Source organism: Vanellus vanellus (genome assembly GCF_965231255.1).
Source record: "Vanellus vanellus genome assembly, chromosome: 5".
Lineage (NCBI taxonomy): Eukaryota > Metazoa > Chordata > Aves > Charadriiformes > Charadriidae > Vanellus > Vanellus vanellus.
Genome location: NC_138910.1, coordinates 69,896,780 through 69,921,215, shown reverse-complemented (window position 1 = coordinate 69,921,215; position 24,436 = coordinate 69,896,780). Strand labels below are relative to the sequence as shown.

The window sequence follows — 24,436 nt, the reverse complement described above, 5'->3', positions numbered from 1 at the left end:
ATCTTCAGATGAAATGTGCTAGCAGAAGGACAAAGAACTATTATTTATTAAACTGTGATCATTATAATCATTACGGCATAGCAAAATGCTCATAGAAACACTGATGGCGAACACACTTCACCCCAGGAGAAAACATGACAAAAATATGCATAGTAGTACATGGGGAAAAGAGAACTTGGCAGAGCCGCTATGTGCCTCTCTGGTTCTGAAGCCAGCCAGCTCCAATACGAGGATACGCAGTCACAGCAGCTGGAGCCACGGTGCTGGCTGAGCAGCAAACGTCTGCTGGTGCCGAGTGCTGCGCAGCTCCGGCCATGCTGCTGGCTGCATTCACTCCGAGTCTGCTCACAACTAGCCAAACTGCATCTGCCCAAACTACAGCTGCTCTGACTTTGGCTACAGCAGTAGCTTCAGTGTAGAGCAACACCCGGGGGCAGAGGAAATGAAGTTAAAAATACTGAAATCCTCTAAAAAGGAGTGCACTTTCTTCATCAAAGGGTCATTGCTCTCTGTTGCACTGTTCTGCTGCAGCATTATCTTGAGGTCAGGACTGCACAGAGCGTATGCGGGGCCCTTCGGACCTGTAGCTCTCTTCAGCCATGTACCAACTGCTGAGGGGTAGTTACTCTGTGGCCTCTATTACAGCCTGGTTTTGCTTCTTCTGATGGTGCACGGCAGACATCTGTCCGAAGCAGCAGTCTGGGTCATCCAGTCTGATTCAGCTGCCTGTTGGTGTTTCTGTCATCCAGGCATCTCCCTCACAAGTCTCTCTAGTCTCTGCTTGTCTGTGACCGTTGTCAGGCCCTCAAGCACCGGCAGTGCCCCTCTCTGGTCAAGTAATGTCACCCCCACCAACCCTGATGAGAGGCAGGTTTAACAAAGCACATTGCCAGAAGTGTGCATATAGCTGGATTGTAAACAATCGTATCCCCCATTATTTAGCCCCAGCTTTAGTCGCTGACTGTTTGACCACTGTCCTCAGCTTTAACTCTTCTCCTGGCAATACCCTCAAGCTTTGACTGCTGTTGCTATTTTAGCTGTTTTAATATTACATAAGCAGAAAATGTCCTTTTTAAAGGCTTCAAGTCTTGTTGCTCCAGGCCCATGTCAGTCATTCACAATTATTATTATTTACACAAGTTCCCCACTGCAGTAAGTATCATATAGCCGCAAGTAGCCATTTCGGTAAGCTCCCTCCGTGTCTGAGCCTAAGCTACGGCCAAGTCCCCAAGTGTAAAGCCCTGTGGAAGCCAGAGAATCGCTGCTAGGGACAGAACCACAATCCTCATTTCATTTTGGGTGATGGCTCCTTAGTGAAACTTGGCAAATAAAACTTCAGACTCCAAGCAAGTTTCCCTGCTGCCAAATGAAATACTAGCCTGGCTTTGCAAAAAGCAGATCAAGAAAGCACAAATTTTTACAGTAATACCATTTCTATTTACTGCAGTCTGATTTACTGGTTTGTGATTTAGGGACAGAGGAGACAATTCAGTTGTAAATGGTCTTTTTTTGAAAGCAGCTGTGCAGCTGCTTCTCTATAGTATGTGTAGCATTTTGGGCCAGGGAACTCGCTGCACTTGACCCACTGGACTGTGCTTGAAGGCCTGAAAAGCAGCACTTAAGAAGTGAAAATTGAGCAGCAGATTTCTCATTTGATGGGAAGTATGCAGCCAATGCTCCAATAAATGCTATTCTAATAGTATCTGTGTTGCTCACTGCTGTAAGCAGCGCTGGGGAACACACCTAGTGAACTCCACAGTGTATTAATATGAATATTCTTATACACAGTCTTCCTGCTCATCTGCTTCATTGAAGTGGGAAAAAAATAATGCCATGTATAGAGGAAGAGAAGGGCACAAAAAACCTTTCATACAGGAAAAGAGTCAAATGACAGTGCGTCTATCAAGGGGAGCACCACACAGGCCACCACCTTTACAGGCATTTCATAGGACAAGAGTTTTGGCTGAAAATGCTCCTCTCTGTTCAGATGTCCCTGAAGCTGAAGGCAAATGAAGAGTGAAATATTTTCATAAAAAACCAACCGCATAGGTGAATCAGTGTAATTATACTATTCTCCCAGTAAGCATGATGAAATGACACCACCTTTTTTTTTTCCACACTAGGTCCAATCTGCCTTCTACTCTTAAACCAATTTCTTGTATGTCCTGAATCAACTTCTTGGATTTTTTTTTCTGCTAAATTAGACAGTAAGCTCTCTGGATTAGAGGAATCACATCTTTCACACGTTTCTATTCCCTTCCCTTCTCCCTGCAGCACCACCAAGTCCCAAATCTAATCATTATTATGATGTACTGTGGTACATGTAACCATGGACCACAAATGGATGAGTGTTTCTTAGTGTTGGTAACGACAGCATCCAGACCAGCACTGGCAAGCATGCTTGGGCTGAAAGGGACAGATAGGAATAGGTCACTGTTGTCCCTTCAAAGCCCCTGCTATGCCCCAGATAGCCACCTGGCCCTGGCTTGCCCCACCTTGCTCCCTGCTCTTGCCTTCACTCTGCTCTTGCTTCTCCGATGTCTGAATGTTTTCTGCAACCCTCCATGCATGGAGGGCTGAAGAGCAGCAGTGGGAGGCAGTCAGCTCCCAGCACTGCTCCTCAGCCCCATCCTGGCTCTGGAGCAGTAGACAGATAGACCTGTCAGTCCAGAAGCAGAAGGCTTATGAGGGTTGCTTTCCAGCACGCTTAGTAAGATGAAGATAATAGCTTCAAGGAAAATGCATCCATTTTCCTTTACAAATCCCTGGTGTGGAAACGTTTTAACTTTTAATGAAGTCCATCTGTGCAGAAGTGCTGGCTCTAAAGGATTCACAGAGACAAGACACTGGCGTACCCTGCTCCTTCCTCCTCCTGTTCTTTCATTGATATAGGAAGCCCTGAGCAGTGCCTGGATACTCCTTCTCAGCACCCAGTATCTTCCTTTGTTAGACTGAAAAGTATGATAAAGATGCTAATGAGCCTGGGCTTTCTAACACAGCACACTCACAAAGGATTACCTGGGAGGCTAGGAAAGAGGAGGACATGATCAAAAACATAAACCCCAAGAGTCAAGAGACAAACAAACATTTGAACTATTGAAAAAACAATAGGCTGTAAATGAGAGCAGGCACAAGCAGTCCTGAGAACTACACAGGGTGGAAATTAGTGCTGCTCAGTACTCAGCCATGCTTTCCGAGAAAGTGGCCAAGTTCTTGAGTATTCACCGCAATGAGGTCAATCACTATGAAACTACCATGCAGTGGCAGTGCTGCCGACACACTTAATTTCCACTGTAATTTAGCATTAATTAATGTCTTCTCTACTAAAGATGCAGGCACTTTCTGAAGACCCTAGTGGAAGTCACTGATCTGTCTAATGACAACACTGTAGGACTATCACAAGAAGAAAAAAACAGGGATTCTTTTATTCTGCACCCCAGACCTGAGAAATTAAAATATTTTCATTTTTTTCCTTGCTTATTAAAGAAATAAAATATTGTTCTTGGTTTCACTAATTTTTTGAAGTCATTAACTAATATAGTATTTTTTTTTTTTTTGGTAGAACATTTGCTATCAGGAACTGTAAGCACAAATACCATCTAGGACCTAGTATGCACAGTGAATTTCACCTGCTGATAATTTATGGGGTATCCTGTCTTAAATATACAGCAGGGCTTTATCAGGATCACACAGGTTGGAGACTGACATTGTAAAGATTACGTGCAATAAAAAGGCTTGTTCCAAAAATTTATGTGTAAGAAAATGACAGTTAACAGCAAAGCATGTGTCTAAGAACATGTTTTCTTTGGTGAATGTCAGGATCCTCTCACGCATGCAGACCACCCATGGCCTATGCCTAGCCCAAACAGGACAGATGAACCTTGCTGAGCAGCAAGCCAAGGGTAAAATTCAGTACACTCCTACAGGATTCACTTGCTAAATAAAAAGTGGTCATTAGTAAGAAGTTGGAAAGTTGTTAAGAGGGGTTTTTTCTACCTCTTGAAGGTCCTGTTCTTTTTTTGAGCCACACTTCTATAGAAAACAGAAGATTGAGACTCTGAGCATGTCACAGGAAGCAAAAGCATCCCAAATACTGCAGCTGAACGACTGGGTATCCACACAAACCTATGCAACAACATCCAACCTGGTAACTTGGATCCTTTCCCTCTGAGTGCAAAGTGACAATCTCAGATGAGTTTTAGTACTGCTTGCCTGAAAAATGAACTTGCAAGAACACAGGGAGTTTAAAATCATCCATAATTACATTGTGAGAGTGAAATGAGTGATTCCACTGCATACATATAGCTTCATCTTCTGAATCTGCTTAATTGGATACTTCAGTCTTCCAAAGACTCTTATAACCTAAATTACGCTGCAAAATAAAAAAGCAGTCCCCCAGAATAAGCAAAGAAAACAACGTCAGAAACCACCCCTAGAAGCAAACGCACAGCATGTGAAGACTTAATCATTCTCAGGTCCTCTTTCCATACTAACCAATGCATATGCAGCTTTAAGATTGCATTTTCTTTCTTCAAAACAGAGGAAGGAAGAAATGAAGATGAGATTTTATTATTAGACAGTTGATTCACTGTGTGGAAATAAAATCCAGTTCTAACTTCCTAACAAACAATGGGTTGCACCAGCACAAGAATCTTCTTCCTCTTCTTGGGAAAATCCATAACGACATTTCCCAGGGGTTCCTGACGAGCGGCTCTAGTTATACAGAGTTTCATATGAAGCAGCCCATTTTTTTCTTGCCGAAATTAACAGAAAGTGTATAGGGAATTTAGCCCTTGCTTCTCTCCAAGCTAACTCAAACACCTTTAACGTAGAGGAAGAAAACTGGCAGGACACTGTCCTAATGTAAAACCTAGTTATTCTGGTATGTTGAAAATAGTTTTAAATTGGCAACATAGCATAACCATTAGAAAAATCACTTTACATGAATTGTGGCTAATTTCCAGCAGGTTCCCAGTGTGAGCCATTAATACCCAGAGGCTCAATCACTGATGCATATAAGATGGATTAGGACAACTCCAAAAAGCTGTTCAGTTTTAAAGATACATATTCCAAAGTAGAGACCTAAATATCAGCTCACCTATAGCTGAGCACCTCTGGCTCATCGGAGTATGACCGGTTTTACACTACTCCACCAAAGGTTAGTTTATACTAAGAGGAGTAAGTACCCCATTAAAATAATTATGACACAAAGTTAAGGAGTTCAAGGGAGAAAGGAATTCCCATTCTGCCCGTATTTCAGCATTTTACATAACACCATATAAACAGCAGAAACAGATTTCCAGAAATGTGCATGAAACCCAGCATGGATCAAAGATCTTGTTTTTTGAGCAAAAGGCCATATTACACAAACCACAAAGTGCGATCAGGGCATTGAGACAGGGAACACACTCCTTCACTGAAAGCCATGGAGATGTTTGGGCAGGAGGAGAGTGACCTTCTTGGGTGGAAGCTGCTCTTACCTCGAACGTAAAGGTTCGCTGGGGCAGAGTAGCGGGTTCCTGCGCTGTTGGTTGCAACACATTCATATTTGCCTTGGTCTGACTCCTCGCTGTTCTCTATTTGCAGAGCTCCTGTACACAAACAAGATGACACAGACAATTCAGGTTATGGCAAATCTGGCGACTGAACAGCCAACCTCAGAAAAGGAAGGCCATGCCCCACGCTTTTTAAAGTATCTTCCTGGATAAATATATTGTGATGTTGTTCCCTGGACCCACAGGGTACCAGCATGCAGCCAAAAGGTACCCAGTCTGCTGTTAGAAGCTTGTGAAATTGATTATTGTTATTTTTTTAATGTACAGGGAACCAGTTACTGATATATTTCCAACCGCCCCAACCACTTATATTCATTGCTTCAATAAAGGAAAAAAAACATACACATACACACATATTAATTACAGCTTCATATGAAACTCCTGTCTAATAAAAGGACCTTTAATAAGCCTTTAATCAAAACAGCCAAGCACAAAGCACACTAACTGTAGCTGTTTGATTCTTATCTGATGCACACAAAGCCTAGCGAACACTCAACAAATTGCAACCTTCCTGCAGAAGCTGGCAGAGTCCCATCTCTCCCACCTCACCACCCCTCCTTCCAACAGACATCCCCTTTTGAGAAAACACTTTGCCTTTTGTCAGCTTCCTCCACGTCAGTGATCTCCTTGTCCTTTCAGATTTAATTATACATGATACAAAAAGATTAGAAACTCAGTCTGAGGCATCAAAGATATACACCAATGCAATCCACCTGGTGCTCGTGTGAAAGCCACCCTCCCTTTGTCCCGGCAGTGCCTGCTTCTTCAGCTTTGGGTCAGGAACAGCTGCTTAGCCCAGACTGCAGATTCCTTGGGACATTATCTCATCCCGTCCCCAAAGTGAGGGGCACAGCTAAATAATTGCAACAATCGCCAGAGCACAGAGAGTAGCAATTTACATGGGGAACCTGTGGAGTGCCTATGATATGAAAGTAAGTACTGGTCTGAGGTGGTTTTCTCTCATCTGCTCAGCCTATTCCACTGGTGTCCAGCATCGCTTGGCTTGGGAGGCTGGTCTTTCATCCAGCTTCTTGCCTAGCACAGATTACTATTACATCTAAACACCCCTAACTGGGCCCCATATGTAGACTAAAAGACAGAGATGCAGAGAAAGAAAGAAGCAGGATGTATATGACAGCAAGCTGGCACTGCAGGAGTTGGCCAGACGCTGAAGCGGCTGGTGCTCAGCCTGCTTTCCCCAGGCAATGTGCGAATAATTTTTAAAGAGTCTCCAAGTGCTCAGATTCTGCTGGTTAGGATTGCCTGCAAGAAGGGAACTCTGTTCACAAACCATATACTGAACTAAAAGAAAACATTAACCCCTTTGCTTGTAAGGATTTGAACTCATTTCTGCCTGCCACGGTTCAAAACGACCACTGAGAGCGGCACTGAGAATAGCCAGTGAAATTGCCTTCTCCTTTCTTGCTGGTTCAAGCTGCAGAGGTCAAACTCAGTTTTTCATATCATCAGAACAGAAGAAAAACTAATGTGAATCAACCACTGCCACCTACATTATTTAGAAGGATAAATTGAGACTGTAGCATAAGTCTATATGTCATGGGGAAAAATGAACTTCCCTGGGTTCTGCCATATAATAAAAATGATGTACAGAGCCCTCCCTATTGTTGCATTAGTGCTGGAAATGAGGCTTCAGCTAGACAGAGAAAGCTTGTTTGCAGAAGTCTTTCTACCTACTAAGAAAAGGAGCTGCCAGCTTTCCCTAGCCACAGCGCTCTCTGGACACCCACAGGCCAAAGCCTACAGAGCACTGCTGCTTAATTCAGAGAGAACATTGAATTTCTACATGCCGTCTGGGCAAAACATCTTCAAGCAGACAGCAGCATGACAGGCAGTGGAGCAGGAGGAAGCATCTCAGCATTGACAAGACACAGAGAATCAGAGAATCTAGAAATGGAAAAGACCTATTAGGTTATCTTGTGCATCCCTGGGGGCCAGGGCAGGATTGCTCCCTGTTGTAAATGTACTTGTGTTCTGTCCAATCCCATTTTAAATGTGCTGAGTGATAGGTCTTTCACCATTTCCTCAAGGAATTGATGCCACAGCCTGGTTATGCTCTCTGTCAGGAAGATTCTCCTGGAACTCACCATATATTATCCCTCTCTTAATTTCTGCTCGTTATTCATGTGCTGCAGAGTTCATTTTGAGTGCCTGCATCAAGCTTGGCTGGGAAAAGCTGTTTGCTGCAAAACATACCCAAACTTAAAAAAAAACCAAACCAACAAAAAAGAGTGGATGTCATCACCCTGAGGAAGAGCCTATCTCTGACTTAGCCTGTAGCCCTCATCAGCTGGCTGGGCTGAAAGCAGAGCCAGCTTCAGGTGACAGGCAGTGGTGTCTGCCTAGAAAAAATAAGATCCTAGATAACTCTGCCACGAACACATACCTGTTTATATTCCCCTTTTAGCCATTTAATACATATCACTGGTATTTATACTCTTTATACTTCGGATCACCATGCCTCTTAAATGTTGATTGGTCAAACTATTTTTTATCTCTAGGGACCTCAACATCAGTGCTGGAGAGAGAAGAGGAACACATAAGAGGATGAAGAAAATGAAGGCAGAGGGGAGTTGCAGATTACATGCTGTTATTGCCTGTCAGTTCTGCAGCCAGCGCGGACCAATTTCTACAATCAAACTATAAACATGTAATGTGTCAGCAACTGCCTACAAACTGTTCAGGGACACTGGGCAAGGGATTCTGGTTCTGTCTGGGTTGGCACTATTCAAACTATGGCGCATCAGGAGCAAGAAAGAACCCAGGAAGCAGAAGGAAGTCAACATAAAACTCTCAACTGAAACAGAAAGAAATCAGTTACTGCAATTAATCACCATTAGACAAACATAAAGATCCCCCAGTACAGCTGACAGCTAGCAGAGAGTGGAAGGATCATGGTAAACTGATTGCAGTCAGTGGGCCTGATTGCAGTCAGTGGGACTATAGGGGGTTTCTTGAAGGACAACCCACAATTAAGTGATAGATACAGGACAGTGTAGGGTATCCCAGGGTACAGAGATTTATCAATAAAGTTAAGAAGCTCAGACATTGCTGGGATGAGAAAGCTCGAGACGTAAGTGCACCTGAGCCTTGTGAAAAACTCCCTAAGTATAAAATGCTCCAGGCCCTAGTTCAGTCATCCCAGAGAAAGGCAATAGCTTCATCTCTTGGAGTGGTCAAGTCTAGGCTGGACAGGACACAAGGAGCTACAGGAAAGGATGAACTGAGTCCTGAGTGGTTCATTTCCCTGAAATTCATGGACCTGATTTCTATTCCTAGCACTGTCAACATCTCATCGTGTAATCTTCTGCGCCTCTGCAAACTAGGATAGGAAGGCTGATTTACTTTTATTCATTACTTTGGGATTTATGTTGCACAAGTTGCTGAGTAAGGTCTTGTTCACACAGGATGTTACTGCAGACTTCTCATATGGACTCCTCGAGTGCTCCAGTGGTAGGTGCCTTGTTCTCATTTGCATGGCTGAGTCCTGATGTGCAATCAGATAGCACAGCTTCAGTGGATGCATGAGGATCATCTACCATCAGCATGTGTGTATGTGTGCAGAGAGGAGCAGTGAACAGCTTGCTTGGGAGCTTGTGGGGTTCTGCAGCGGTATGTGCACATCAGAGCAAAACCTCTCCCTGCTCGACCTCCGCTGCCTCCTCAACACCCTAAACCACAGCGGGGCTCCAGCAGAAGAGGGGCAGCCATTCCTCACCACTCTGTGATGTCATGTCCATCTTGCTTGCAGCTCAGATCTGTTCCCGATAACGCATCTCAGCTTATCAGAGAGCTGACAGCTCCCGAGAAAAACCCCTGGCTGCTCTCCAGTGTCAGGGAGAATGGTGACAAGGCAGAGCTTTCTGGGGCTGAGGGCAGGAGCACGCTCTGCTGACTGACAAGCATCCCTTAAAGGTTCTTTACTCCACGCTGGTATCTCCTTGCCAGTCCCTTCCCTGCTCTCCTAGCTTTTTCTTTTGCTCTTTAAACTCGGGCACAGACAGCAGCCCCGTTAGCAGCTCTCCAAGATACTTATCTATTCAAATATACTTGTGCTCAGGCAGAATCATTAGTTGCAGTGACAGTGGTTAAAAGAAGCATTTAAAAAGTGCACTGCACAGAAAGAGCATGGGGAAGGCAGATCCTGATAAGGGCTGCTTCTTGGCAGCACTGGGTACTGTTGTGCCACGGAGGGCTTGTCAGTCTCTCCTCTAGGTGACAAACCAAATGTAAAAAGCTCCAAGCTGCCATACAAATTGATCTCTCTGAAATCCAGCTCCATAGCTCATCGGGTGCTTGTGCTCTCTTCTCCCAGAGAGCGCTGCACGGAGCTAAACACTCTTCCATATCTATTCAGGTTGGAGCTCCATCCCCAGCAGTGGGAGCAGCTCCATTTCTCTAGCAAGGCATTCACAGTCTGGCCTAGAGGTGGGGACTGACCTTTTGCCCTGGTTATAAAATTATACATGGAACGAAATGCTCCCAGAAGTACCCAGGAGTCAGGGAACCAGGCTGCAGTCAAAGCACTCATCTAAGGAAAAGACTTGCAATGCAGATGTTAACAAACCCAGCTACCTGCCCAGGGCCCGTCCCCTCAGGGAACAGGTACATTTTGCCCACCCTGCACACCAGAGGACGTGACTACCCCAAACCCCTCCCTTCTCTTTCCCCCTGCCTTCCACCAGCTTCCTCCACAGAAAGACCACCTGACATTTCCTGAAGCAGTATTCTTAGTCACCCCTGCAGCCATTGCTCAGGCATGGGTCCCAATTCCCCTTCTGCTAAAAACTCCCTCCCAGATAAGGACAATTCTCCTAATAAAATCCATGATACTGTGGAGCAGGGCCAGACCAAGCCCAGACCAAACAAGGAACCATAAGCGTGAATATAGTGAGAACGAGATGCTGTGAAGCCTTGCAAGGGGGCTGGACTTTCACACCCTGGCTGCTGCCCAAGATAACCAACACTTGCCGTGGGAGCTGTGAAAAACTGGAAGATACCAAAACCACGCAAGAGTCACTCCTAATGAAAACAAGCATTTCCCATATTCACTATTTTTTTGTAATTTATAACAGCAGCACCTCCCAGCTGTTACAGGGTCTTGCACCTAGCCTTCACCAGCCATCAGCACTGCCAATTATGCAAAACAAGATAACCATAAATATATTTGATTGTTAGTGTTCATTATGGTCATTATGCCTGAGAGGCTGGTGATTGGCACACTGCTCTGGATGGCAGCGTGGCTGAGAAATCACTCTCCTGTGCACCACGGGCAGCTGCGGATAGCACCGGGCCACTGCCACCAAGCCGGACTTGGGCAGACAGGGAGGAGAAGAGACCCAATGTGCACGAGGTGTCCTCTAAGACAGCAGAGTTTCAGGGTACTCTGGTCCCTCAGCAGCAGGTACAGGACTCTGTGTCAGGAGCAAAACTACAGCACTGTCAAATGTACAGTAATGCCTCTGTGTGCTTCTAAAGGGACATGAGTCAATCTGAATCCTGACAGCAAGAAACATGGCATTACAAACATTTCCAGGCACTACCCCACCCAGCCTCCCCCCAACACTGTCTGCTCCTGTAAGCATATCTTGTCATTTTTAAATTGTTTTCCATTCGCTTTTTTTTTTGTGTGACTGGAAAAGCTCAAGAAACAGGAAAAAAATCCTATCATATACAAAGTGCAATCAAATGTACAAACACAGGCTCAAAAAGAGACAGCAAAATTCTTTTTAGTTTCCTCTAATCTCCTTGGATAGCTTTATGCTCCAGCTCGCAGGATAGTGTCGAAATACTGGAGCTATATTTAAACCAGTTCGCTCAGGACTGGAAAAGGTTTAGCTGCAGCTATACAGAAGTCGGTGTGGGTGTTCACCTGGCTTCTCAGACAGACAGCTTCTGACACCCAAGTGAGCTGATCTAAAGTTAATTCAGACAGACCTCTGCAGGGAAGAAATACTCTTATGTATAGGAACCTCAGATATTTCCTGTGGTGACAGAAAAGTAACAAATAAATCTGATTGGAGAAGGAAAATGCCTGAGATGATGATATTTCTTTACCTCCTCGTGTGCATCCGATCTAATGCCTGTTGAGTCCAGCACCCACCAGAAACACAACAGTGCTCTGCTCTCTTTTACAGCCTGTGGCAGGAAAATGCAGCCAGGTTTCACAAAAGGTTGAGTGAGTTCAATTCCAAAGAAATGGTGGAAATGAGCATCTTATATTCTACTTTGAAAGTAAGAATGAGGCAGAACTTACTCAAACATGGACTTGCTGATACTATCTGTGGGTCACCTTAAGAAGCTAGCTGTTGCCTAATCTGACGGGTGTTGGCCAGCTGCATGTCTTTCTGATGAACAAATAGGGATTTCAAGATTAAATTACTATCTGGGGCAGCCCCAGAGGGGTAAAGAGTGAAGCTACAAACTGAGATACTGAATTATAGACGGGAGCTCCTCCCACTACAGGGAAGTCAGAGTTGTCTTGGACAGAAAGCACCAAATATGTGGGGGTAAGGTCAAACGAGGTGTTTAGAGGGAAAAATCTCCTGTCTGGGGGGTGCATGGTAGAATTTCTCAGGTCATCCTCTCACTAACCACAGGCTGCTCCCTGTGAGTGTGTTCTCTGCTGCTCCGTCACAAAGGCCTTGGGTAATGCTCAAACCTCCCAAGTACGCCAGACACACAACTCCTACCGACACAGTCACAGCACCAATTAAATCAAACTAAAACCACCCCTCCCCCCAAACATTATTACCAAAAGGGTTCGTTAAGAGTCATTAGTTCACCCTTCCTTTCAGACCAAATTAATGGATTCCAAAGCATCAAACTTACCTTAATGAGGAACAAGAGTGCAGCTGGGTATAGAACATGGCAGAACAGTCACTTCTACATGGACACAACCTCACCATCATAAAAGCACTTTCATCTAATCTGTCGTTATCTTTAGAAATTCAATGACCTCCGTTTTAAATAAAAGGCATTAGGCTGACAGAAATCCTCTGGGAGAAGCCAGAGAGCAGCACGTGGCTTCTGTTTGCTCTCATAGAAATGTCATCTTTGACATTCAAACAGGACACATATATTTTAAATAATGTCAAGAACATTCTTAAAATACCTCATCAGGACTCAAACGGGGGTGGGAAGGGGGGTGGGGGTGCGGGGAACTTATGTTTCATGAGATGGATGGTTCTTTTCACAGAAATGTGTTCGGTTCCCAAGCAGGACGTATGGAGCATCCACGCGGTTCTGGTGCTGAGTCACTAATGTCATCAGACAGGGCGGGCATGCAGTGAGCGCGCGGGGAGGCCCCAGGATGGCTGTGGGCTCGGCGTGCACGGCTGGCAGCTCAGAGTGCTCGGCTAGTTAGCATTCAATCTGTCATTTCATTTCAGGATTTGCAGTAGAAATAGGAGATGAAGAAATAGTTTAAGGAGCTTGTAACATCACAGCTGTCAATCTCCAGCGTTCCAAAGGGAGGAATGACAGATATATAAGCCCATTCATATCAAAATAAGGTTTGCAGTCTTTTTCCCTGACCCAGATTTGCTACAGAGGCAACTTAATGCAAATATGCATCAAACGGCAATTCACATTTATTCTAAAATCACTTAACAGGAGCTGAAAACATTAACCCCCAGCAACAGAACCAGTTCCAAAGAGTCAGATTATTAACTTCCAGCAGTGATTCAGGGAAAAGGGGGAGGAAAGGGGAGAAGGGGGAAAACCGAACGAATGAGGTCGTGTTGATTTGTAGGCGGTAGTCATTCTGTTGAGAAATCCAGGGGTCAGTCAACAGGGGTAACCAAAATCACAAGAGAATTCAGAAGGGCCTTAGCACGTAACGCTGATTAACATGCCAAAGTTAATCTAAAGGGACAGCTTTGAGTGTTTAGGCTAGAAAAGACAACACTCCAATTGGAAAGTCATTACTGGTGCATACAGGCTGTGAAAGCTAGCCAGGGACTGCACACACTGGGCTGTCAAACCAGGGGTGGCTATAATTAATGAAGGCTTAAAGCAGCCAGATGTGCTTATGGTTCATCTGCTCAAAACGAATCTTTATGCCACAAAGCAACATCGGCATGTCTGGCTCAGAAAGGGGGGTCTGGGGCAGCAGTTCTCTGCTCTCCTCCCACATTAGAGGGTTACCACACTAGAAAGGCAAACATGAGGAACACAAACAAAGGTGCTCCTTATCCCAGAGCCAGATTTGCTCAAACTTTCAAGAATTTATCTCCTTCTGATTACAGTTTCATGCTCGTCAGCAGCAGCAGAGAAGAATTTCACTGTTCTCTTGTGAAAATGTTACCTCCTTACACTTACACCAAAGCAATCCATCTAAAACCCCCTAGACACAAAACCTCAGAGGCCATGTTTGTGCGGAAAGTTCAGAGACTTGCAGGAGCTGCAGGAGATATCAACCCTTCTGTGGCGGAGGCCAGGGACCATTTTCCAGTTTGCAAACTTTCCGTTGAATAACCCCCTTTCAGCAGTGCAAAATCGCAATGGATGAGTCTACAAGAAATCACGCTAAAAACCAACCAAAATAAACACACTAGTGGGAGAGTGCAGATGAGCAAGAGCGCTGGCAGAGTTAGGGCTGAGAGTAAAAGCTGGAGATGAGAGACACCGGAGGAGAAGGGACAAGGCAGACAGGAGATGGAGTGACGTGACAACTGGAGGCACATTTCAGCATTCTTACCTCTGATCGGTGTACCACCTGGTGAGGTAATTTGAATGCAAATAAGATTAGAGAGAAGCATTAGTACAAAGAGGAAAGGAAGAAAATTATAACTAAAAAGCAGAAAGTTTTTTAAAGCTAGAATTTGTATTAGCGCGACAGGAATAAACAAAAAGAAACTGATGTGCAATAAAAGTCAGAGTGACACTCTCAAGAGGTTAGTAAAGCTCATCGCTTCCAGGAGTGCAGCATCCAGCCCTGCATCTTGCCAATGAAGCCACCACCCCAATGAACGGGGGCCGAACTAAGCTGCCGAGGTGGCATTACTGGCTGGCCTCACCACTTGCATTCATCCACACCACTGTTCAAGCAGTTGAGATGGAGGACACGTTGGGAAGATGGTGCAGTGCTCCCTTCATTCCTCATACAGAACAAGGAGGGGGTGTCCTGAGGGCTGTGTGACCGTGAGTGTGCTGGGCAGGAGGGGTGGAAAGCGCATGGCTGCGAGCGCTAGGTGCAACTTTGCTTTAAGGTTAGAATGACCAGTGGGACAAAATCTGCTCACTTAAAGAAATTAAACTAAGGGGAGAGCATAACAAATCAGTTTTGAGCTATTCTTTGCATTCGTATAACTCTTGCATCAGGTTCCCTCCGGCAAAGAAATTGGTGTCATGCAGAATTAACTTTACATACAGAAATATTTCGAAACAAAGTCGTTTCTGGCAATGTAACAATGGCACGCTATTCAGACCTCTGCTGTTTCTGTGTAATTTGCACGTTGGCTGGAGAAAGGAATCCCTACCCTCTTTATAAGGCACTACAGATAATTTTACATGCTATAATGAAGAGTATCTTATAAGGAGGGCTTCTCTGGGAGTGAGGTTCAGTTTTCCTGTTGCAACAATCTATAAAGGTTTGTTTTATGAGGTCAATGTGTTTAGCAAGTGGAGGATCCACTGGTCAGTGTCTTGAGTTCAGTGTACAATCAATAATGAAGCATGACTGAAAGGGAGATGCTCCAGCTAGGCAAATTGGCAGGGAACCCTTCTAATCCCCACTTTTGTCCCCTTGGTCTTATTTTGCACATATGAAGGCTGTTAGTATAAGGGAGAGATTCATGCAGATTGAATCTGTAGGCAGTTCATGGTATGTGTTGGTTTTATGCAGATTTGTAGGATCTGAATACCAAGCACTTACCAAAGAAAACTGAGGAGTTTAAACAGACAGAAAAACAGGGTTAAACAGGACACAGTGTGTCAAATCATGTTCAGTGTATTGATTAATAAATACCAGTATGCATACAAGAGTGTCGTGTATCTCAGATTTACAGCTCATTCCATTATCCACAACAATGATCACCCAATGGGAAAGAAAGACAGAAAAGAATTTCTGTAAATACAAAGAAGGCATATTTTAAGCATGTTTAACTTCCCTCTTAGAAAGTAATTACAATATTTATACTTATTCTTTTCTAACTACCCTTCCTTTAGGCAGAGTCCTTTCTCTAAGCAGAAGCAGTAATTCAAACTACTACTCTTAGCATTTTCCTCTGCCAAGATGACATTACCCCATTTTAACTTTATGTCTGGTTATATTTTCTGATGCTTTCTATCCCCAGATGACTGAAGCATCAGGAAAGATCCTGCAGTCACTGAAGTTGTGGGTAATCTCTCTCTTGCCATAATAAATCTGCCGCTTATTTATTACCTTAGTAACTACCGCTACCCTTGACAGAACAGTTATAGCCAGAGATACTTGCATGGAATAGTACAGCCATGGAAAACAGGGTTATTTCTCTTTGCCTGTTTGGAAAGTTTGCCAAGTGATATTTTTGTTCTGTTTCGTCTAGGGCCTCCCCCCTCCCATTCTGTTCCCTCCCCACCCCCCCATCCCCCCTTCCACGATTCTCAGAGTTAAGAAAAGCATCACCACAGTGTGTCACTTCCCATGGGAATGGTGCAATGACTTTGAGCACAAGCCCAAGAGGCAGAAAACAGAACTTCCTTCTCTCTTATCTGGTTGAAATAGGGTTTGTTGTTCTGCCCTAGAACTGAAAAGATTTGCAACAAATCTTTAAATTTACTCCCCGTAGAGGCTAAACCCTTTCTCTAATACACAATTGTCTACACAGAGGTCTAGGAACAACTGCATACTTGAAGCAGATTCCCTAAAACGTTAAGTGTGACCAGCTCATTTTTTCCTGCATTAAATCCCAATCCTCCTGGCCTCTGAATGTAAGCCAACCCTTGTGAGAGCAGCACAGAGGATCGCTGTATTTAGCAGTGTTTGTTCTGGGTCTGTCTCACCTTCGCAAAGTTAAGACATTCACTCTTCACTCAGAGGAGACCATTATGGAGAACGCGCAAGGCTTTTCTGTTGGACCCCAAATTTCCTCATCCAGAAGAAATAAAAGTCCCCACTCACCCTTCACATCATATGACAACACATCTCTGGCTGCTGTCCTTTCAGGGTGTCCCTCAAAGGGACCAAATCACAGCACAGAGGCCACAGAGTGCCAACATAACAGAGTCCATCAAGGGATGGAAGTGCTATCACTTGAATGGTTACTGAGGCCAACTTGTGTCTTGTGATCATCAGGCTGCTTTATACAAAGGGCATCCCAAGATCAAACTTCACACCCAATCCTTTGTGTGGTTTGAAAGGTTTGAAGCACTCATAAGAAAGGAGAGTTTATTTCCCCTTCATGATAACAGACACTGACTAATGCCCCATACACTCACTCCAGTCAGGAACGAATGCTGACCCTGACATACTCTGTGTACTGGAAGCGCACAGCCAGGTGCCCAGAGCAAGGCAAGGATGACACACTGGAAAAACCCATAGGATTATCTGCATCAGTACTTCCAGTGTGGAGGAGAGGCTCTGTTGGAGAAGGGACTTCAGTCTGCTGACACAAACTCACCCCAGACTTATCAACACACCACTTCCTTATAGCAACCTAAACCACCAAAAAGTCACTCCAAAGCAACATCAAACAGAGAAACCAAGGCTCTTGCTGGCTGCAACTGGGCACTAGGGCAGTGCAACACTGAATCCCAGAGAACTCCAACAGCACTTTTGGCTACTTCCCAACATAGTTTTACGGGAAACTATTTTCAGAAGTGAAAGTACTATAGAAAAGACTAGCTATTTGCCACCAGTTGCAAGAGTGAGTACGCGTGGATCCCATCACTGCTGTGTGCGCCTCACACAGCAAGACCCAGACTTGTAGTATAGGTTCTTCCAGGACATAAAACTTCAGCTGTCAACTGGCTGGCCATGATATTGCTTCAAACCTCGTCTAATCAGTCCTTTCTGAGACAGCATCCATCCTTGCAGATAATACTCCCCAATCCCCTTTTTGGGGACTGTTCTTACACACCTTGTCCCAGGTCGATGCCCACGTGAGTCTAGACTCAAAGCTGTTTCTCTCCAGAAGCTGAATGTCTTCTGCTGGTACAGACTGCTGGCTATTACCAGTGAAGCAGGACATGGCCGTCACTGCCATTTCACTGGGACAGACATTATCTCATTTTGCAAGTTTGTTCTGTGTATGTTGTGTATCTCTCTTGTTTCCAAACAAGTGGTGCTTCTACCAATAGGATCAAGACTAAAACACTCGCTGGTAACTCTGAGAACATAAATGCAGCAAGGTGATCTGGTGAGCTGGTTCCTACTGCTTCTTTGTGTAGATGCCTCTAACTTTTCCAGAGAGTAACTGAAGTCACCTGCAGAACCCTCTCTGATACTTTACTTGCAGTTAATTGCCTGAAAGCCACACTAGTGTCTAGGGCATAGTTCCCTAACTCAGTTAATTGATGGTGATTAAGAGTTCTCTCTTAATCTGATACTTGTTGGAAGACTAAGTTCTTTACTAGATGAAAGATGACAATGCTCCCTGAATTTCTGGTTTCCTTACATGGTCAAGATATCTGTATATTAACATTCAGAATATTTTTAATTCTAATTTGACATTTTGTTCATAAGGTTTCTGAAGAGCAAGGTGGAAGAGCAATTCTTCAACTATGCAACTCAATGGAAGCATTGAAAAGCTTTGAGAGTATGAATACCATCAGAGTTGCTTTGAAGTCTTCAGGAGCTTGCGATCCAAGAACCTTTACAGAAGCACTGTGAAGCATTGGTACCATCTGATCTATATTGAATAAGTTTCCACCCCATCACCAACTTATTTTAAAACATGGTTAGAGGTGTAGCACTGACCCTTCCTGCCAGAACTCATATGTACATCACCCGCAATAAATACTATTATGTCCAGAAAGTTTTAAAATCAGTTCAGCCAAACAGGTTTTAAATGAGTTAGCATGCTGGGGAGGTTTCCCAGCCCAGAGCTGGCCTTAGATCCTGCGTCAATAACTGAGAGGCAATGACTGAAGCTATGCACCCTGGGGGAGAACAGGGAGTTGTCCTGAGTCACTGCATTTGCAGAAAAGCAGCCTCTCTACAAGAGGTGGGAAGTATTAGCAAGATGAGTGAGGGAGAATTTTGCTATAACCAGCATGAGTCAGAGACCTTGCTTTTGCCTTGATCTGTGATAATGGAGATGAAAACCTGTATTTATTTGTGTTCTCATCTCTAGAGCAATTAGCCTAACACATACTGGCAAAACTACCCAAGAGCTGGACTTAAAAAAGAATGAAGCATTAGTTGTGAGGAAAGCTCTACGTATTGGGAAGAAAGAGGGAAAAAAGCCCTCTAAATGTAAAGAATTACGCTGTCAGAAGGTTTAATGAGAAAAATGTATATACACACATATTGATGTAATTAGTAAATGAGGGATGGTAGGACACAGAGCGGATTTATAAACTGTGTGTTTGCTCCTGACAAAGACAACAGTCCGCTGGGGTTAAAAGAGCCTAAAACGACGGCTTGGTTGTTTTAAACCACAAACGCTCTAGCACCTTGACAGAAGATGAACAGACCTCTAGAAACTGATGTTCAGAGTGCCCTTGGGCACATGATCTGACTGCATGCAAGTTCAAAGACCTGCCTGAAACCCCCAGAGCACTGCCAGCCTACATAACTGTGAGTGTCAGAAGAGAGCACCTTTCCCAAGCATGCTGCTTCTTTACCTCTAGCTATTTATTCCACACAAGGAACCTGAAGAAATGAAATCATCCCTCATCCCCCTCTCTAAGTCAGACTCCAAAGCTGCTTTGACCTTTATGACCTATATTTAGTACATCTGAATAATAATATATTATGTACTCGTTGAAGGTCAGACACTCTATATATGCAATATTGGTCTCACACCGTGCAGTAGCTATTTTAACTATATTACATCTGTCTAGCTTTTATTGGGTTTTAATTAAATGAAATTAAATGAGCGTATATTTAGATTGAGATAGTATAAACTGACATTCATGCAGATATGCCAGGCTGGCTGTAAGATATGATCTTAATGGAGCAGAGACTTTGGAAACTATTAAACTCTCCCATATAATGAGGTATCTATTTAAATACTCTTTTCTTTGAAAAACAACTCTGCCCCACTATGGTGTAGTGCTGGAGAGCTCAATTAGCACCTTGCAGAACGGATCAGAGACTGACCAACCCATCACATTGCTCACATAGGGTGACTGCAGTCAGGTAAGTGGGACTCAGGCACTTCAAAATACAGGCCCTACTTTATATCAACTACAAATATAGGAAAAAGCCACAAATGCGAGCACTGGTTGAATCTCTAGCCCTTGAGAAGTGGTAAACTTCTTGCTTTCCACTCACGCCAGAGTGGAGCAGAGCTTTGGTGAATCTTGGCATCGTATCAACAGGTCCCTGAAAATAAAACTTCACTCATATTTGGAAGTCTCTTGCATTGAACTGTGGAAACCTCCCTTACTACATTAGAGAGCTAATCAATTTCTTTCGCGAGTCTGAGGATGTGTGCTGCTCATTGATTTCTAAAAGGTTCCCTTGACACCTCCCTTGGCAATTACTGTGTCTTCAGCAAGCAGCCAGCTCTAGAGTTTGAATCCCAGGTGAAATATTCAATTGAGATGTTGCTCAAGAACAGCGAATAGGAAGCAAAACTTGGACACAGTGACAGGGTTTACTAGTTTGTTTTTCAACTTTCTATCTCACTAAACTTGTGAAGCAGCTGGTAGAGAGGCAGCCAAGTGCCTGCGAAAAGGAGGCTGGAGAACGTACAGCAAGTGCATCAGGAGCTGCCTTGCTGCTCATTTATGGTAATTTCTGATGCTGATTTAGTCAGCTATCAAGTGAAACACATCCATGTGCACTTTCCTATTGCTGCTTCCTAAAGCTTCTCAGAATAATTAACAAGTGTGATATTTTCTTTCAGCACAAACAGATCAAGATTAAACCATGTTGTGGGGGAGATAAGCTAAAGGTCACTGGGAAATTTCATAAGCTATAAATGCATTAGTATAATTAGTGCTCGCTGGTACATCAAGGTGGGATCAGGAGTGTCAGGCTGGGTTCTATTTTTGATGAGAGTGATGTCTCATTACCCACTCCCCCAAGTACAAGCCTACTTCTTATCATCCAAGCATCATCAGATTTATGCAGAGGGCTCCTGCTACGGGGAAATGTGTCAAGATGTTCACCTTGCTAGAAGGAAGACGATGTTGCCCTTGCAGCTGCACTCATAACAAAAGGCTTTTGAGTGCCCACAGATACATCATGGCCAGGCAAGGCAGTCTGCCTCTTATTTAAGCGTGAGACCTTTCTAGAGCGAAGTTGTTCCAGATCTGTTCCCTTCTGTACTTCTTGTAGGGTACTGTGGGACTTTTTTCCCCAGATTAAAGCTACTGTGCCTTGTGTTAAATAGCCACTGCAATTCACGCTGGGGAGCTGCGCTTCAACAGTGAATAAAGCAACGTTTTATTTTCTTTAATTCTCTAATGGGCCTTACAGTTCTGGGAGACCAAACAGTGCAGCAGAAAAACAAGAGTTACTCGCTAAAATGAGTGCATTCTTAGCCACCCACAAGAACTAATCGTCTGTATTTCAAAAGCTAGTATTTGGCCTATCAAACAACAAATAAAAAAGAAATGGTATATTTCAAAACTGTGTCCACCTCCCTTTGAAATCCATAGAATTGCTGCTGCTTGGATTTTTCTTTATTCTTGTGGCGTCACGTAGCATGATTGATAAAGATCTCAACAGAAAGCAGAGCACTGTCTTGCAGAGTCTATGCAAGAAGTGAAGCAATATGTGACCACCAATTGTAAAATCTCAACCAGTATCTCATTGTCCTGATTTGCACTGTGCTCCCATTAAAAGTATCTGAGACCTGTTGAGTTGGTAGCAGAATGTCTGAGCCTATCAAGGATTTGGGGCAATGTCAAGATGGTCTACTGAAGAAAGAATCCAGGTGATGTTCCAAAAGGTATGTCCACACTAATGTCTCCTTTTAACAAGCCACGATATCCTGCCAGAGAGGATCAACTCCAAAAACTGTGTTCATATTGCAAAAGAAAGAAGCTCAAATCAAATTGACGTTTGGGTTTGGAATTGCATTTCAGCATCACAGGGAAAAATAACAGCAGCAAGTAAAGAGAAAAGGGAGGAAGAGTGAGGAGGTAGGGAAGGCTTACTTGCTTTGCTGCCTTACCCGAGCGGAGCTGCTTGATTCGCCCATTGCTAGTTGCAGTGTCGACAGGCAGGAAGTCCTTAAACCAGGAGATTTCAGGATCAGGGTTACCGCTTGCAGCACAGAGCATTGTGGCTGTGCGGGCCTTTTCCACCACCTTCAGCTGCGGGCCCATATCAATGGTCGGGAAGCCAGCTGGGAGGTGGTCTTCTGCGAGAGGAAAAAACACACAAGGTTAAAGAGAAATATTCGGGCGTAGTGATGGGAGATGGTTGTAGTGACAGCAGTGCCATGGTACAGCATCTGTGCCTCTGCTGGAAAACAGCAGCCTGACTTCCCTACTGAGAAGGTTTTCAAGCCCTTAAAGCACATTAGGCTCTATAATGAGCATTCATTACACCAATAGAAGCTTCCACTAAATTTAACTCCGTTTAAATCAATTGCCTTGGGAAACGTCCATAATTTTCATTGATATGTAAGCTCCATCTATCGTTGTTAATAATTCAGAAAAAGCAGGTATTTGCCTTTTTGTGGGAGGACTAAGTTGAAGATAACAGACAAACACAAAGCCAAATAGTTTGAGGCATCTTGAAAAACAACAGCTAAACAATAAAACCCCTTAGAATGGTCCAGAGAGGCCCATTTTCTCTTTTTTTGACTAGGAACATTCTGTCACACTGGTAGGATAGACTGTAAATCTCTTCCTCATGCCCCCAGATCTGATTCAGAAGGCTTTTAGAAAATAACGAATGTAAAGCTAATGAGCCACATTCCGCTCATGAGCCGCCTCACCAGACTGTGCGGTGGCAAGCTCCTGGTGCATTTTCTGGGCTGCAGAGAGCAACAGAGGTGTGCAAGAAACGGCCAGCTCATGTGCTGGCATGTCTTACTGAAATACTATAAAACAAAGCACTCCTGTAACTGCTAAAACCATTCATACAGCAGGTACGAAGACAGTTAATTGGGTTTGCTGCTGCAGAGCACGCTCAGGTAGGCTGGGTGGAATACATTAGGCAGCCTTCACTGATAAGCCAAGGCATGCTCCAACATCGTCATTCAATAGCAGCTGCAGAACAGAGCTCATTTACTCATTCTGTGGCAAGATGTACTGTACTCTGCTAAGCCTGAACTGCAATCAAAAGGACATACTTTCGTAGAAAAAAAGGAACTTGAAGAACATTAAGAAGCCTTTAAAGCACCAGAAACTCAATTATTTTCAGTATGTTTCTTTTCTTCCCTGTTTTAAGGGAACTTAAGCTAACCTTCTTCTTTGGCAGATCCAATTCTGCCAGGCTCCTAGCTCACTGCAGTGTTTAAACAAACAAGATCTCAGCATCTTCCCAAGTCCCAGAGGAGTCTGAACTTGCTGCAATCTGATTTTTCCTGCTATCATCACACAACTGGAAGTGTACCCCTCACTCCCAACAGGAATAGGCCACCTCAGGTGTTTTCTTCTACCTGTACTGTCACACCTGCAGCACAAACCCAGCCTGTGGTGGCCAATCTTACATATTTCTCCCTAAGATCCCAGGAGAATTCCCAAGACCCTTGACTTGTTTGCAAATCAAGACTGTAGCACAAGGCAACATCTGCTGTAAACAAAACAATGTCCTGGAATATTGTTTTTCTGTTTAGATGAGAGTGGCTATGAAGCATCCAAGGTTTTCCAAAGGAAAAAGTGGTTCCTGATGCTTATTAAAAGCACCAACCATATTTTGTCTCCCAGACCGGCCTCCCTAGAAACCTCTCTCATCATAAGCAAACATAAATGGCATTTTTTATTTTTTTTTTTTTAAATGAAAGGTACCACGAAAACTAGTTCTTTTTTAATTTGCTCTCCATTGATTTTCAAAGACAAAAGGTACATAGAGCTTAACTGGAATGACACCAGAGCTAGCATTCAATAACAGGCAACAGAAGCACTCAATACTGAGCAACCACAATGCATACTCCTACATGGTTGAAAAGAAACTAAAGAAGGGTACACACAGAAGTACAGCAAGGTATAGATTGAAAAGCAAAGCAAGATACATAGGAAAAGTGTTGAACAATGACATCCCCTCGGATCGAGGCCAAGTTTGTCTAAAGTGCAACACCTTGCTATTTATGGTATTGAAAGCAGATGTTTACTTTGGGGAGGCTGAAACCCTGAAGTGATCTAATCTAATCACCATGATTACCATTGACAATCTTTTCTAGTTTGTTCAAGATTTCACAAAGAATGCACCGAGCTAAGTATCACCCAGTTAACTTTGTCCAAAGTCTGTGTGGAAGCTTAGCACATAGCTAAAAGCAAATCTGAAACCAGCATTTGTGCAAGAAATCCATTCCCATCTGCAATGATCCTTTGCCCACTGACAAGACAGAGATCAGAAAATCCTTCACAGTGCCTGATCCACAGGTACACAACCAGCCTGCTGCATTGAAGTGACTGTTCAATCAAAATTAGCAGTTTGTGAATGTGATCTAACCTTGACTTCACTGGGTACAACAGAGAGATGCTCACTACAAAGCCAAGCGGCAGCAAAGCCACCTCTGCCATACTAGAAATCTTAGATTAAGCCTTTTCTGGACTCCAAAGAGACGTACAGTGCTGCTCCCACACCACGC

General features: G+C 43.9%; 1 protein-coding gene across 1 annotated transcript in view; it reads right to left on the bottom strand.

The window, feature by feature from the left end:
- The window catches only part of PTPRF (protein tyrosine phosphatase receptor type F), a 252,979-nt gene that overhangs the window by 86,571 nt on the left and 141,972 nt on the right, over positions 1-24,436 (bottom strand). The window contains exons 4-5 of the mRNA XM_082483326.1: positions 21,848-22,036; positions 5,481-5,591 (exon numbers count right to left, since the gene is read on the bottom strand). Coding sequence (XP_082339452.1) covers positions 5,481-5,591; positions 21,848-22,036 — 300 coding nt within the window. The remainder of the gene's footprint in view (positions 1-5,480; positions 5,592-21,847; positions 22,037-24,436) is intronic.